This window comes from Ictidomys tridecemlineatus, chromosome 5, assembly GCF_052094955.1.
Source record: "Ictidomys tridecemlineatus isolate mIctTri1 chromosome 5, mIctTri1.hap1, whole genome shotgun sequence".
Taxonomy (NCBI): domain Eukaryota; kingdom Metazoa; phylum Chordata; class Mammalia; order Rodentia; family Sciuridae; genus Ictidomys; species Ictidomys tridecemlineatus.
In genome coordinates, this window is record NC_135481.1 from 89,209,403 (window position 1) to 89,225,995 (window position 16,593).

General features: G+C 45.3%; 2 protein-coding genes and 1 pseudogene across 2 annotated transcripts; all 3 read left to right on the forward strand.

Moving 5' to 3' along the window:
• Nucleotides 1–840: 840 nt before the first annotated feature.
• Nucleotides 841–3,676, forward strand: LOC101959956 (cathepsin G). Its single transcript, XM_005338800.3, has 5 exons — nt 841–970; nt 1,684–1,831; nt 2,396–2,531; nt 2,773–3,027; nt 3,426–3,676. The coding sequence occupies exons 1-5, from the start codon at nt 916–918 to the stop codon at nt 3,600–3,602; spliced, it is 771 nt and encodes a 256-aa protein (XP_005338857.1). The 5' UTR covers nt 841–915; the 3' UTR covers nt 3,603–3,676.
• A 665-nt stretch (nt 3,677–4,341) lies between these two features.
• On the forward strand, nt 4,342–7,219 carry LOC101960237 (mast cell protease 8-like; annotated as a pseudogene).
• Nucleotides 7,220–12,435: 5,216 nt separating this feature from the next.
• On the forward strand, nt 12,436–15,029 carry LOC101957774 (mast cell protease 4). The gene is made up of 5 exons (XM_005338703.4): nt 12,436–12,563; nt 13,152–13,302; nt 13,719–13,854; nt 14,067–14,321; nt 14,742–15,029. Exons 1-5 carry the CDS (start codon nt 12,488–12,490, stop codon nt 14,883–14,885), a joined length of 762 nt encoding a protein of 253 aa, XP_005338760.3. The 5' UTR covers nt 12,436–12,487; the 3' UTR covers nt 14,886–15,029.
• The last annotated feature ends 1,564 nt before the right edge of the window (nt 15,030–16,593 follow it).

Sequence of the window (16,593 nt, forward strand, 5' to 3'; positions counted from 1 at the left end):
ATTGGTTTCTTATGCCATCGGTGAATGAGATCTTAGATATCTTCTGGCTAGCCTGACAATCCTTGAAAAATAGTCTCTGAGTCTTATCTACATGCAGGGAAACTTCAGGAACACAAAGACTTCACCTTGAGTAGGAAGTCTTCAAATATGATGTAACTTTCACTGAGGGCCTATCGGGAATCAAGTGACCTGAAAAGGTAATGGTCAGTGTCAGAGCCTTGTTCTCCCCTTTTCTTTCTTCAACAGCACCCTCCATGAACTCAGGGGAGTGGCTGCCCAATTTGCCTTGACAAGGTCTACTCAACTGGGAGCAACAGGGATCTCAGCAGGGAGGCCTGGGGCCACCAGAGAAAACAGGTGAGCTTCATCTTTCCTCTTCTGACTCTTTTGACATTTTCCAGGTGTTCTCACCCATTTCTCATCATACCTCAACATCTTTTATTCACCTTATATGTGAATAAGAAATCTGGGAATTTGCACTCATTCAGAGAAATGCTGAAATTCCAAAGGACTGAATCTGGAATCTCAGAGGGATAGGAAATGGAGGAAACAGGCAGCTGCCAGTGTCTTTGTCTTACTAGGGATATTGAGGTCTTTGGTGGATTGAGGCTTCAGGGACACATTGCTCAAAGGCCCCTTCGTGATGCCCTGGGTCCCCATTTCTGCTGTCAGCACTGACTCAGCAGTGGTGTGGGACATCAGGACGTTGGCTTGGATTATTCTCCCCTCGCCCAGCTCACTGTCAGTTGTGGGCAAACTCCTGAGAAGCACTGGATGACGAAACTTACCACACCAGCAGGAGAACGGGACTGTGAATTCTCAAGCCCCCTCCCACCCCTTCCTTCCTCTCCTGAGGGCTAAAAGCCTGACCAGAGGAGGCACACACACCAACTGACTGGGCAGCCTTCAAGCAAGATGCAGCCACTCCTGCTTCTGTTGGCCTTTCTCCTCCCACCTGGGGCTGAGGCAGGTAAGTGACTCACCCCAACCTCAGAGATCTATCTGATCCCATCCCAGACTCTGGAACCAGCCATAATGCCTCAGCACATTCTAATTCTGTTTCATTGAGCAAGGTATTTGTATTCACATTTCCTTAGTTTCCTCATCTATAAAATGGAAATAATATTACAACAAACCTCACAGAGTTGCTATGCAAGTTAAATCAGTAAATGTATATAGAAGTCTTAGAGTTGGCCTCATGCAAATTTGCTCATACAAATTCATTCTGTACTCCATGTGTCAAAGCCTGGGAGACAAGGATACAGGAATAGCAGTCCCAGAAGCTCCTGTGTAGGTTCTCCAACACTAGTCCCATGTTGCCCATAAGTGGTCAGAGGGACATAGAAAGTTTCATGAGGAAGAAAGTTCCAGGGACTTCAAGGAGCTCTCATGCTCACAACAGTGAATTTCCTTCGTACTGAGGCTAAAGCTGGCCCTGCCTAGAGTGAGCCTTGTTGTCCCCTTTGTGGGAGGAGGAGCAAACTGAGTTCTGAAGGGAAATGGGTCTCCCTGAAGCTCTCTCCCAATGCCTGGTGCCTCACAGACCCATCCTCACCAACAACTGCTCCCTGTCCTGCATTATCTCTCCTGCCCTCCTCATCTTCCTGTCTTTCTAAAGCCATCAACCTGGGGGCCCCACTGCAGGTGCTCAAGCAGAGGTAAGTGTTGAACGCTTCCTTCCAGGGAAGATCATTGGAGGCCGAGAGGCCAGACCCCATTCCTACCCCTACATGGCATATCTTCGGGCCCAGACCTCAAGAGGTGGGCACACCTGCGGGGGGTTCCTGGTACGAGAAGACTTTGTGATGACAGCAGCTCACTGCTTCGGAAGGTGAGGAGCTCAGTTGGGGGCAGTGGGGAGCGGGCAGAAGACCTCCTTTGATGAACCGTCTGAAAGTAACATTGTAGTAATGAAAGATAAAAAACGGGACCAGGTAGGACTGGGGAGGGGAGCCCAGTAGAGGTAACAGGCCAGTGTAAACATGACCACAAAGAACAAGAGTAGGAGATGGAAAACACAAATTTGGTCTCAAAATGTGAACTTCAGGGGCCGAGTTGTGGCTCAGTGGTAGAACGCTTGTCTAGCATGTGAGATGCACTGGGTTCGATTCTCAGCACTGCATATAAATAGGTAAAATAAAGGTTCATTGATTCAGTAGATCAAGGATGGCAGCTAAATCAGAGCTTTAAAAAAATGTGAACTCAAGCTATTTCTCAACTTAATCTGGAAGAGCAAATCTTAAGGTCGTGGTCCCCTGCCATCCCCTCCAGCCCCCTACCCCGTCCCCTCCACTGCAGGCTTGCCCTGCCCTAGGTGGCCCATCTGTACTGCAGAGCTGCTGGACCCAAGCTTCTGCTGCTCATACCTACCTCTAGGCCAACTTTCCTTTCACAGTGTTATAAATGTCACTCTGGGGGCTCACAACATCCAGAGGCAGGAAAGGACTCAGCAACACATCACTGTGCGAAGAGCCATCCCCCACCCTGAATACAATCCAGACAACATCCAGAATGACATCATGTTACTGCAGGTACTGCCTGCCTGGCCCTGAACACCTCCACCCTAGCCAGTGACCTTCCAATGTCATAGTGGCTTTTCTGTGTTCTGGGACCATGGAAGAAGAAGCCAGAGCAGGGCTGGGGGGGATCAGGGCAGGGATCCCAGGCAGGGCTGGGGGGAGTGGGGCAGGAATGGGGCAAGTACCATCCCAGCAGTCCCTAAGCTTTGGTTAGGGTCCAGCTGAGCAGCAATGCCCATACTCTCTCCGGCAGCTGAGCAGCAGAATCAGGAAGAATGGAGCGGTGAGGCCCGTGGCTCTTCCTCAAGCCAGGAATGTGCTGAGGCCTGGGGCCTTGTGCACAGTAACTGGCTGGGGCCTGGTCAACCAGAACACATTAGCAAGCCGACTCCAGGAGGTGCAGCTGAGAGTGCAGAGAGGTCAGGTGTGCAGCCAACGCTTTGCTTTCTACACTGAAAACACCCAGATTTGTGTGGGGAACCCTCGGGAGAGGAAGAACGCCTTCAGGGTAAGAGCATGGACAACTGCCAACGTTTTGTGGAAAAGACTCCATCCCCAAAGCCCCAGCCCTGGGGGGGTGGGGGCCAGACCAGGGTTGGGTGGAGATTTTTTCCCTCATCAATGCAGGCCCCAGAGATAAGGGTGGAAAACCCACAACACTTACACAGGCAGCATTCCCCTGGGAAGGAAAGAATAGCTAGACTCAAATTGAGCTGGAAGAGCAGCGTTGACTGTGCTGAAGCCCAGCAGCTAAACGTCCAGAGTCTTGACTCCTGCACCTCAAAGCCCCATCTCACACACACAAGCAACTAAAGGAACCCTACCCTGCCTTCTCTGAGAGCTATGGCTTTAGGGCAGCAGGAGCAAGGAGGCCTGGCTTAGTGTCCTTTCCACTCTATTCCACAGGGAGACTCTGGTGGCCCCCTAGTATGCAACAATGTGGCCCAGGGCATTGTCTCCTACGGAGAAAGGACTGGGACCCCTCCTGCAGTCTTCACCAGGATCTTAAGCTACCTGCCCTGGATAAGGAGAACAATGGGACGCTTCGAATGGCAGGATCAGACTGAGATGCCCCACGACTGACTCTTTTTCTTTGGGGGACGGGCCAGCTCCAATGGATTGCCAAAGCTTTAATAAATAACAGTTTGGAGTGTAAATATTTTTTCAGTAAACATCATTTAGAACTGTCTTAGTCTGTTTGAACAGCTATAACAAAATTCCACCTACCAGGTGGCTTATAAAAGCAGACATTTATTTCTCACGATTCTGGAAGCTGAGAAGTCTATGACCAAGGTACCAGCAGATTCGGGTCTGGTGAGAGAAGCTTCCTGGTTCATACAGTCATCCTCTTGAGTCAGGAATCCCAGGCAGTAGCACTGGATATGGCCATCTGCACCTCCTCTAATCCTGGGGCAAGATGAAGGGCTATACATCTGTGAGGAGTATATCTTCACTTCAGGTGCCCAGCCAGAGCAGGTGAGGCTTAGAGGTTTAGATCCTGCCCTCCTGTGGCTTTCTATAGCCAGGGATTGAGCTATACTATCCTTGTCTTCCGAGGGCAGTCCTAGGCTTCTGAATGACCTGGAATTCAAGAGAGGCATTTCTATCTTCCTGCTCTCTGCTTCTTGTGAGGGCCCTGGGCTTAGTGTTCCCTGAACATGATTATGTTTAAAACCTAGGAGACCAGCTTGAGTTATTTCCATTTTTCTAAAATATTTTCACTGTTTTTAAAGTAGTGATCCATCCTAATGGTGTTCTAAGCAGGAATAGCACTCTCCAAAATGGTTTGGAAGAATGCTGTACATCACAGCACTGGTCCATAATGTATCTGTGGGCCCTGGTAAAGGTACTGTTGAAACAGCGCTGCAACAAGAGAAGAATGAAGATGTGTCCTAATCACTCTGGGAGGAGTGCTACCTAAGTGTTGACTCCAAACTCCCTTAATTTGACTGGCTGTATGAAACATTGAGAGTTTAATTGTCTTTTCTTGATAATCTTCTTGATGACTCTCCTATTCTGTGGCACCTGAAGGAGATAAATGACCATCCACACCCCCAGAAGCTAGGGGTGCTCCACAGTGCCCTGGTCAGGCTAGCTCTAAGGGCCATCCTTGCTTCACTTTATTCCTAGAAGTTTTATTCCTAGAAGAAGCTTTATCACTGGATAGAGTGTGCAGAAATTCTAGAATCCTACTTTCAAAGATACCTGATGGGTCACACCTCTGTCACCTTGAAAGTAACTTACTTATTGGGAAGACATAGGACACTGGTGGGTGGGGAATTGCTGAATATTAGGGCTATAAACTTCCATCCTCCAAATCTAAAAGTGGACATCTTTTGTCATCTGGATTAAAATTGGAAGAAGTATCTTCTAATCCAAATCCTAGATGTGGCCCTGGTCTTGTCCCCATTCAGATGAGCTATTCAGCTCCACAAGGACAGTTACCCAGAGAGTAATGGAGCCAACAGAGTTTGGCCTAAGTGCTGCTTCACAGCAATGAAGACAAGCTCCCAAAGGATGCTCTCCACTCAGCCCTTTCTCCATCTCCTTCTGCTCCCCTGTCCTTTGTACTCTTCCCTCTTTACCTTGATGGCTCAGCTCCTTAGGAAGATGAGCCTGTGCTGTGATCAGGGTCTATTAGCAGCTCTCCTACCCACCTGCTGGACATAGCACATTTGAAGACTATTCATTGTGCATCAAACAAGCTTTTGTGAAGTATTTATTATGTACCTGACTCAGATGTGGGCACAGGAAGAAGCCCCAAGTTTATATGACATTTAGTTCTTCGAAAGCAGCCCAATGCTGGAAGTATGCCATTCATAAGGTGTTTGAGAAGCACCTGGAAGAGAAGCAACCGTGTTTGGACAGAGAGTGTATTCCAGGTCTTCTGGATGGTCTAGGGGGTTAAGATCCTTTTCCTTTAACATATTTATGAAGCTTATTTAATTTAAAAACAGAGTTGAGCTTTCTCATCTCTTCAAAAATGAATTGATAACTAGGGAAAGAGTTGGGTCCAAATTCAAGCCCACCATGCTACCCACAGAAACCAGGACCCCTTCTCAGCATGTGGTAGTCTGTACAAAGGGTTTTCTTCCCAAACCATGTCCAAGTTCACAAATGATCACAGCACGACCACCCTGTCTTACAGCCACTGGGCTTGCCATCTGGTTTCTATGAACAGACATCCAGGACAAATTTTCTCTTTCAGAGGAAATCAAATGGGACAGAGAGGTGAAAACCCACTTCAGGCCCTACATGCCATTCATAAGATTCTATGAAATCAAACTAGTCAGGAAATACTGTGGGGGTTTCCTGATACAAAACAACTTTGTGATGTCAGCAGCTCACTGTTACAGAAGGTGAGAAATACCTGGGTCTTTGTTGTCCCGGGACTAACCAAGGGACCATAGTTCATGAAAATCCCCAAGATATAGGACCAAGGGCTAATGAGGAACCACCTGAGATTCCCTAAGCTGGTCCACAGGATTGAAGAGTGCAGGAGAGCAGGCTGAGCAGCAAGGAGGCTGCCAAAAATCCAGCCTTGGCTCACTGCAAAGAAAAGCAACACAGTCAACATTTGGACAAAGGTTGGACACAGTTTTGCCCATCCCTTCCTAACAATTTGACTCAGCTATTGCTCTGCCTTAGGCTGAGACCTCAACTTGCCTTTCAAAGACTGAGTTATGACTCCAATGACTAGCCTTATCCATCTTTACTTTATGGCAAAATAAATGTTACCTTGGATGCTCACAATATTAAGAAAAAGGAAAACACCCAACAAGTCATTCCTATTCTAAAAGCCATCCCTCACAAAGAATATAATAATAAAACAGCGGTCAATGATATCATGCTCCTAAATGTAACATCTTGCTGACTTCTGGTCTACCTGCACAAGTCTCTGGGGATCATTCAGCTTGTGCAGTCTCAGTCCCCTCCTCCCCTCTCAGTAGATGATCAGCTAGTCACAGTGCAATAGAAGAAGGTTTGGGAGGTCTTCTAGGCAGTGGAGATACAAACAACCTCATCCCTGGTCTAAGCCTCCCTGAGAGGATGGCACCTCAATTGCCATCCCTCTCCTAGAAAGAAGACTGACATACAAGGCTCAACTCAATACAGTGGTGAAAAATATTGCCCTCCTGAAGAGCTAGGACTGGGTGATATATGGGCAGGTGTGTACTGTGGCAGCCTGGGGGAAACTGGCTATAGCAAAAATCCTGACACACTCCAAGAGGTGGACCTGGAAATACAGAATAAGCAGAAATACAGGGACATCTTCCCGTTCTACAACAGTCCATCCAGCTATGTGTGGGGAGCCCTAAGGACAAGAAGGCTACTGATAGAGTAAGGACACAGCCACCTTTGAATTTTTGCCCAGGGACAGAGTAATACTGAGGACAGATGATTGAGCTGGTCTGGGATGAGCTAGGAAGAGGATGCAGCTAGGCAGATGGCTAAGGCAAGGCCATAATTGAGGAAAGATAATAGAAAATGAGCCTGAAAGGGGGTAAACCACAGGGGCCTATGCTAAGACTTCTCCCTTTTCTGTCTACAGGGAGACGCTGGGGTACCCTTCATGTGTGGCCCAGAGCATTGTCAGCTAACAACATACTACTGGGAAACTTCCTTGGGTCTTTACCAGGATCTCAAGCTTCATGGCTTGGATTCAGACAGTAATGAACTCTTCAGACATAGCTATATGACAGGCCCTGTGTCCTGGGATAATGTCCTCACTTTGTGGAGGACAACTGTCTGACTCCTAAGACTATCTCCTGGTAGAGAGGAGCTGATTTCTCTTTCTTCCTTGAATATATTCTTCAACACCTTCTATGGCCATCCTTCTCTACCCTCTTCTCCTCCTAGTTACTCACTTCTAAACACTTCCCATAAACCCTCTGATTCAAACCCATGCACTGACCCAGTCCTGTCAGCATCTGTTTAGCATGTCAGTAAGATTTGAAGAAAGGGGAGAGCTTTCTCCCCTGAGAAGCAATGGAGCTCATTTCCAGGGAATTTCAAAGATATTCCTTTCTCTTTCCTGGATCCAGGCCAGTCACAAAAAGAGAAAAGCACCTGAGACCCCACTCTAGCACCAACGACCAGGCTCCTCTCTGGCCTCCCTGTGGCCACAGCTCCAACAGTCTCCACTCTGAACTGCTGTCCCAACTGGGATCTGTCAGTTCCCATCAGCTTATCATAATGATCAGGATAAATCAGCCTATATGTGGTACTTCCCACCCCAGAGCAGAGCCTATGAGAATGTGATAGACAGGCTATGTTCACAGGCCTGTCCACACACCTCCCACATGAATGGGGCAAGTTCAGCCTTTATCTTCCTGCCCAGCACAACCCACAGTCTTGGGTGCAGATTCAGCACCGACCTGGAAAATTGCTCACTTAGCCACCTAAGCACCTTCCAGACTGCCCCATTTATTGAAGGTATTCAGGGAACTTCAACCAGAGTTGAAGTGTCCTCAGAGTTGAGGTAAAGGATGGACAGCAGAACATCACAGTTTGCTCCCAAACAGAAAAGGGGGGCTTCTGTGCCTTCATAAAAATGACTGGTTTGTAATCTATCCACCAAACAAATGTTTTACTAGCAACTACTCTACTGAACACAGTTTTCCAGTATGTTCTCTCCTCCATCAGATTTAGTTTGTTCTTGATATGTTTTATTTCATTTATTGAATTCTTTATTTCCAAATTTTCCATTTTGTTTTGTTATCTCCTTTTATAGAAATTCTCATTTGAATCATGTAACATTTTTATAATTTCACTGAATTCTCTATCTGTACGCTTTCACATCTCACTGAGTTACTTTAAGATTATTACTTTGGATGCCTTTTCAGGCATTTCATAAATTTCCTTTCTTTGGGGTCTTGCTAGAGAATATTGAGTTCCTTTGGATGGGCTATGTTATCTTGCTGTTTCATGTTTCTTACATCCCTGTGTTGATATTTGCACAAACAGTAAAAATATAGTAGGCCAAAAATTTTAACAGACAGTTCACAAAAGAAGGTGTACAAATGGCCGAAAAGCACAAGAGAAGATGTTCAACATCATCAGTGATCAGGGACATGCAAATTAGTACCTAAGACAATTCTACTTACACCTAATACAATGTTTAAATTTTAAAGATTATAAAGAATGTGAAGCAACTTGGAGGAACTCAATTGACTTTTGACAAACATGCCAAAAAAATTAGAAACAATTGAGTTTGCCTCTGGGCAATAAAACCAAGAATACTGAGTGATTGAGTTGTTGCTTTAAAACATCTTCTCTAAATGAGTTATGGTAGATGGGGTAGAGAGAGGTGAGGGGAGGGGAAAGGAGGGGAGGGGAGGGGGATAGGAAGGGGATAGGAAGGGCAGCAGAATACAACAGACACTAGTATGGCAGTATGTATAAACGTGGCTGTATAACCAATGTGATCCTGCAATCTGAACATGTGAGAATAATAAAAATTCATACCCCATTTGAATGAAATGTATGATATATGATATGTTAAATCAATGTAATGTTTTGAGCAACTAATAAATTTCTAATGTTTTAAAAAAAGAAAAACTAAAACTCTGAATAGATATTTAAATTTAAAAAAATAAAAAATAAAATATCTTCTCTAGTGTGTGTCTCTGTGTACACAGATGCTTACACTCATGCTCATGTGTTTCTGTAATTAAATATTGCCATGCTGGATTTTTTAATAAACGATAATGTATATTCATACCCATATGGTTTGGCAGATTTTATTCTCTTATTAGAACCAATAGATAACACTGATAAAGTTGCTGACAACTGATAAAGGATGTAGAACTTGTCTCTAACTCACAGTTGAGAAAAATAAGAAAAATAACCAAGAGTAGGAGTAAATCCAGTTCTGAGGAGATCAGCAGCCAAAAACCCTGCTGAGCACAGCCACATCAAATGCAAAACCACAGATCCCTGCCCCCCAGCCCTTTCCATCACACCCCTATCTAGGAGGGCAACCCCCTTTTCCAAGCCAGCTGGTTCCTATGTGTAATGGATGAGGGGAATGATGCCTACTGTCCTCTCCTAAGTACATCTACTTTCTCAACACTCATTCTTTCTCTTGCAGTCCCATCCCTCTGCTCTAAGCCTCTATATTGCTGCCTTTGCTGTTCAATTCTGCTCCTGAAGGTCCCTCTATCTATGTCCTGGGCAATCACACAAGGAGCAACAAATAGTCCCATGGAAGATGTCTAATATACTTAAGACCCACAACAAGTGTAAGTCTTTGTCCCAGTACACATGCTTTTCTCCAACCCTCCATGCCACAGCCCTAGCAGGACTACATTGTGAGTTTGGAGGGACAACCACACTTCCCTAAATCAAACCTGGCTCATTATACACCAGGTCCCTCCCTGTTTGATCCCTACCACAGTCTTTCACATGAAAACAGGGAATCTTCAAGGGAAGAATCTATAAATGCCTAAATTTAGTGCTTAGCTCTGAAGGTCTCTGTACAATATAGATGCTCAGGAGATTTTTGCATGAGAGTAAATGACCCCTCAATCCTACAATCATTCAGATTACAGTATGAGCTAGAAAAAAATGTGCTTCCCATGAATTTTACTATGCCAGAAACTCTCAAACTTGGGTCATTTATGCTACTCTTTCTTCTCTGCATAACTGAAAAATGATACTTAAGAGCTCCTGAACACTAAAAATTTATACACTGAAAATTTATTTTGTATGCGTAAGATTTGAAGAAGTATATATTATGCGAATTTCACCATGTAAGGACTGTAATGTCTTGAAGATTCAAGCTTCATAAAATATTACCTAATCAACAAGTTTGAGTTGGACATTTTTTCATTTAACTATATTTATTTATAGAAGCAGAAATGGCCATATGGCCCAAGTCAATATTTACAAAGTATCTAAAGATGTGTACATCCTATAATATAATAATTGCCTTTCTAGAAAGGTATGCTAAAGGGAGAAACTGGGAGTGAAATTGGTACTTAGGCTAGATAAGCCCTCCTCAACTCTTAACACATAAAAATTACTTTTGAAAATATAGGTAATGAAAGGTGATCTGGCAAAAAAAAATAGAATAAGCACCAGCATCAAACAAAAGTAACAGAATCACAAAAGTGTGAACTGAAGAGACAGGCTTGCTGGGCTCTGATACCAGAAACAACAGAAGTTCAGATTGTGTGATGCTTCCATATCCAGTCACAGTGGTGGTGATGTTGTTTATAAAATCTACTTGGGAAAAATTGTGACAATCTTATCCATAATAGTGAAAAACTGGAAACATTCCAAATTCCTATCCACAACAGAATGAATAAGAAGTTGTGACATGTTCAAAGAAAACTACAAAGTAACATCTAAGAAGAAACTACTAGAACACCCAACAGCATTAATGAATGTCACAAATATTATGCCAAGTGAAAAAGGCCAGAAATTAAAACTATTTGTGCTCTATGATTTCTTTTACATTAAAGTGGATAACTATTAACATTCTGATGGTTGAGTCAGAGCAGTGATGGTCTCTGGGGTGTTCTAGACTGAGAACATTCTGTCCTAAGCATATCAGTAGTTACATGGGTGCATGATTATGCATAAGATTATCTAGCCACAACCTCAAGATTATTGCATTTTTCATCTTATATATACAACACCTTCCCAAAAAAATGTAGCTAATATTCAAAGCTCCAACCTAGCTTTGTCTTTCATTATTCCTACTCTTTATCTCTTAATTTAATCTTCAGTGATACTGAATGACTTGAAGTTCTTCAAATACACTCTTTGTATAGATTACTATTTCTGGCCAAAAAAAGACCTATTTTAATTTAATCAATGATGGAATCTAACCTATTCTTCAGACCTCAATTCAAATGAAGCTGTCACTACCTCAGGTAGTGTCACTTACCATCCCCCCACACACATTATTATATGTCTCTACACTGCAGCATGATGCTATTTGTGCTGCAAATCGTGGCTTGCAGATCGTGATCTCCTTTGTATTACCAGAGACGGACATTTAGTTAAATTTCCATTGAGCTAGTTTTTTGACTGATAAACTGCATGAGTGAGTGGCATTTTATCCACAAACCAAGAGCCTGGAAGAAATGGAGAATTTTGATAGCCAACTTCACATAAATGTTGTTGAAAGATTTCCTGTGACAACCAAGGAAAAGCAACAGAAGATTGAGGCTGGAAGAAATAATGCCAATTTGTGTCATGTGATTATCAGGAAATCCAGACCATATGTAAGAGGCCATAAAACAAAGGGGGGTGGGGTTGAGTAACTAGAAGAATACACAAAAATAATGGTATACACAGATCCAAAACAAACAAGATGCAACTAACTAATTACCCTAGCCTTCAACTCAGAGACCAGTATATCATTGTCATGGGGCTGTGGAAATCCAGGTCACAGGAAGAACTGCTCCACAGAACAGGGGCTGGAAATAGGGTAGAGGACCAGTTGGATATTATAATTGGATTGGGAGGTGTTCTATATTTCTGTATTTCTCTTGGCCCCTTAGAGTTCTGATAACAATTCTAAGGAGTAGTTCTATATTTCTCTTGTCCCCTTAGAGTTCTGGTGCAAATCAAAATAAGATAATTCAATTCATAAACATTTGGAATAGGTTAATGATCTTGGGGATTAATGATGCTAATAATAATAATAATAATAATAAACACTATTTTTGATACTTGATCCTTTACCACCACCACCCATTCTGCCTCAGGAGAGCTGCTTTGGATGGGGAAGGTATGTCTGATACTGGGAACCAGGACTCCTGGGATCTGACCACAGCCTCGACTACAGCACAGCAGACAGGAGTCATGAGAATGTCTGATAAGGAAGGCAAGCAAGCCAGAGTGAAAAACAAAACTGGACGAGACAGGCTCTGTGGTTTCCAGTCCTCCTATTTCGTCTACTTCTGGGACTATAAAAGCAGGGACCTTCGAGTGGGTGTCACAGGAATCTTACCATGGCCAGTACCACTGGGAAAATGCAGGCCCTGCTCCTCTTGATGGTGGTTCTCTTGGCTCCTGAAGCTGGAGCTGGTGAGTCTTGCCTGAAACTCCCTGTTCTCTGGGTCTTCCATCCCACCCCAGATGAATTGGCCTGGATCAGGGAAGACCCTAAATTGAGGCTACAGGATCCCTTTGCAATCATTCCAAGGGAAATCTCAACCTGGAAGGGTCAAACTCTTTCCTTCCGACACTGGCAGTTTCCCAGGGACGAGAAGTCTTGGGTAGAGAAGTCTTGGGTAGAGAAAGAATTAGAAAACTGATTCCCATTCACCTGCTTTCCACAAGATACCCACAAGTCAAGGCCCTTCTCTGGCTTTGCCTTTGTATTGAGTAGATCGGGATAAGGACATGATGAAATGTCCAAATGAAATGACAACTCACAAACAAGATGGGGCATTGTGTTCGGAAAAGGAAGATGGCATTTCACAGGGTGGAGTATGGGGTGGAGAAAGGCAAAAAAAAAAAAGTGTGTGGAGGGGCTGAGCTTTATCCTTACAAGAGATGAGGACCAGAAGCAGGTGCACTCCCTCAGCTTTTAGTCCGTCTTCCTCACCCCAGGCTCTGCTGGAAGGCTCTATCATCCTGTGATGATTGGGGATCTGGGGCTCTCTGTTCCAGAGGAGATTATCGGTGGTATGGAGTCCAGGCCACACTCCCGGCCCTACATGGCCCATCTGGAAATCCTCACTGACAGAGGTTTTGTTGCCAGCTGTGGTGGGTTTCTCATAAGTCAACAGTTTGTGGTGACGGCTGCTCATTGTAAAGGAAGGTAAGAAGCTTTGGATTGTTCTCTCTTCATATGAGGAGGTGAGAGAACCAGAGTTCAGACAACTTTGAAGTAATCTGAAGAGAGGTTTCCCTGCCCTCTTCATCACTAGCAAGTCAGCAATGTTTTTTTGGGAGAACCTGGGCCATTTCATTGGTCATCCCCATCTCCAGAGGCCAGGACTTTGTACAGGGAAGCCCAGGTCAAGGCAAGCCAGCACTGCCCTTCTCATCTTGGTGCCAGAAAAGCTTGCACCTAGTGTATAAGGGTGTCTGCCAGAGCCCCACCCTTCCTGAAATGACCTGAGTCCCTCCAGTGGCTCTGCACTGGAAAAGAGAAGGGCCTGGTGACAGTTTGCTCAGAATGGGTACTTGCAGGGAACAAGCACTTTGTACTGCCTCTGTTCTCCCTCTCAACAGAAAAATTACTGTCACTCTTGGTGCTCATAACATGACACAGAGAGAACCCACATGGCAGAGGCTGGAAGTTGCAAAACAAATTGTTCACCGGAACTATAACTCCTCTACTATTCTCAATGACATCATGTTACTGAAGGTGCTGTTACCTTTCTTCCCCTTCTCAACAACTCCCCCTTCCTTAAGTATTCTCATGCCTGTACCCTTCTCCTGTGCTCAGGGCCCACCCTTCCACTCCATGTCATCACAGTCACACTGGGAAGAACCTCTTGGCCCTGCCCCAGGGAGCCTCTGCCACACCACACCTCTTCTGTGGGCCTGGCAATCCAGCTCCTCTTCCTTCCCTCACAGCTGCAAAGGAGAGCCAAGCTGACACATGCTGTCGGGACAGTTCCTCTGCCCACCCGGTCTGCCTTCATTCGGCCTGGGAGAGTGTGCCAGGCAGCTGGCTGGGGGAGAACAGGGGTGATGAAGCCAGGGTCAGATGTTCTGAGAGAGGTGAAGCTGAAAATCATGAAGAGAAAGGCCTGCAAACACTTTCAGCCTTATGATCACAACTTGCAAATCTGCGTGGGCAACCCCAGGAAAAAGAGATCAGCATTCAAGGTGACCACACACCTGCACGTCCACCCCACAGAGGGGAGGGAGTGGGGTTGAAAGGTGGCTTAGCACAGTGACTGGTGTCTGTGTTCATGGCTTCCTAGCCCTCTGGGAACTGGAATCCTCCTTTTGGGTCCCCTCTTCCCTTGTCTAAGTCCTGTCTTTAACCTTCCCATCCAGTCTGCCACACAGGGTTCCAGAAGAGGAAGGAAGAGGGTGGAGGGGACAGGATCCAGAGCAGTGGGCCCAGGCCAGAAAGAGAAAGCAGGCCTTAAACCCCTAACTGATGACCCCATGGGGAGCCAGGACTGCAGCCCCAACTTTGGGTACCTTGGAGCTAGCTGGGGTCTCAATGAACCAGGGGGTGGGGAGAGTAGTGGGAGGTGGGTGACAATCTTCTCATGGTCTGCTTTTTCTAACCCACAGGGAGACTCTGGGGGCCCTCTTCTGTGTGCTGGGGTGGCCCATGGTATTGTGTCCTATGGACGTACAGATGCAAAGCCACCTGCTGTCTTCACTCGCATCTCCCCATATGTGCCCTGGATTAAAAGAGTCTTAAAGGGAAATTAGCTGAGAAGATGCCCAGCCTGAAGAAGAGTTCCAAGCCAGAACTCTCCCTGGTAGCCGAGAATTTCATGGGAGCCTGGTCCCAACCTGAACCCAGGGAGACTCTTGGAGACATGGGTGATTGTCCCCAATGAACCTCAATAAAGATGCAGCCTCCAATGTGCGTGCCTGACTCTACCTACTCTGGGATCACGACCAAGTGCTGGTTTGCTTCCTTACTCACTTGCCTCTCTAGTTTGACTGAAGAAGTACACTGGGCTCCTTTCTTGATGAGTTAATAATCCTGACTACCAATTTTCGTGCACATGATGTGGTGTTGGGGGTTATTAAAGGTAATCTAAAATAGGTACATCTGCACAATAGGATTTTACAACCAGAATCAGAAAGGCACTGATTTACCTTCTTTCTCTGCTGTCCTCTCTTCTTCCTCCTCCTCCTCCCCTCAGGTCTCCTCCCACAAACTCCATGCCTCAGTCACTGCAATTCATCTGCCCACTGAAGCAAACTTCCCATAACCATGCCAGAGATGGCCCTAGGCCTGGCTGTTGATATCTTGTGTCCTTGACACATCTTCACCACCTGCCTCAATGCTGTGTCTGCAGCCAGAGGAACATCTGTCCCCCAACTCCTCCACAGGGATGGGTCTGTGACTAAAGAGGTCACAGCAGAAAGAGAGGATCAGCCCTTTCTACAGCTTTACACAGGGAAAGCCCATGTCAGCCCAGGAGAGGGGTCCCCAAGAACATCAGGGTAAGCCTGGCCCCAGAACTATATCAGCCACTCAATTCAACTTTCATCTCCCTTAGAGATGACAGTGTCTCCAGGTCTCCCAGAAGAGGAATACCTGAGTTAGGTCATATTCTCAAAGATGTCCTCCTCCAAGTGAAGTCTTCTGAATCCCACAGCCATCAGTGTCTGAGCTGGGATCAGTACACTCACAGCCACACACCCTACATGGCATGGACTCCAGACAACTCTTTGGCAATTAGAGGGGATGCACACAGGGGACCACCACAGTCCCTAGATGCCTAAGAAAACAGATATGGCTTCTGATCACCAGAAGAAACTGCTGCCACCACTAGCCCCAGACCAGGGACTTAGCACCTCCACTGTCTGCCAGCCCACAGACCTGGGCTTCCAGTTTTGCCACTGATCAATACAGATGTAAAGTATAGAAAGATAATGCCCAGTACTGACTATCAACTCTCCTCCATGTGAAAAAAAAACAAGCACATGGGGCCCGGGAACATTTTCAAAAATAGATCTCAAAACTTAAAGACCCAGGTAGGCACAGTGACACACGCCTATATTCTCAGTGGCTCAGGAAGCTGAGGCAGAAGGATTGTGAGTTCAAAGCCAGCCTCAGCAACTTAATGAAGCCCTAAGCAACTCAGCAAGACCCTATCTCTAAATAAAATTTAAAGGGCTAGGGATGTTGCTCAGTGGTTGAGCACCTCTGGGTTCAATCCCTAGTACCAAAAAAAAAAATTAAAGACCCTATGTTGGACCATAATTAAAAGGATGATTTTTTTTATTTTCCTAACTCTGGTTTACACTTGTATAATTAAATAACATTTTTTAAATGTGGAATACAAAGAGCAGAGACACTGTGTATATATTTGCTTAAAAGACTCAAATACACACTAAGTTTCAGCTAGAGCCCTGTTGCCTCTTTATCCCGATATCCAAAAGACAGCAACATACCCAGGGA

Coding starts and splice junctions, on each gene's coding strand:
- LOC101959956 (XM_005338800.3), top strand. CDS start 916: ATGCAGCCACTCCTGCTTCTGTTGGCCTTTCTCCTCCCACCTGGGGCT. Junction 971..1,683: donor CCCACCTGGGGCTGAGGCAG/GTAAGTGACTCA, acceptor GCTTCCTTCCAG/GGAAGATCATTGGAGGCCGA. Junction 1,832..2,395: donor GCAGCTCACTGCTTCGGAAG/GTGAGGAGCTCA, acceptor TTCCTTTCACAG/TGTTATAAATGTCACTCTGG.
- LOC101957774 (XM_005338703.4), top strand. CDS start 12,488: ATGGCCAGTACCACTGGGAAAATGCAGGCCCTGCTCCTCTTGATGGTG. Junction 13,303..13,718: donor GCTGCTCATTGTAAAGGAAG/GTAAGAAGCTTT, acceptor CCCTCTCAACAG/AAAAATTACTGTCACTCTTG. Junction 13,855..14,066: donor ATGACATCATGTTACTGAAG/GTGCTGTTACCT, acceptor CTTCCCTCACAG/CTGCAAAGGAGAGCCAAGCT.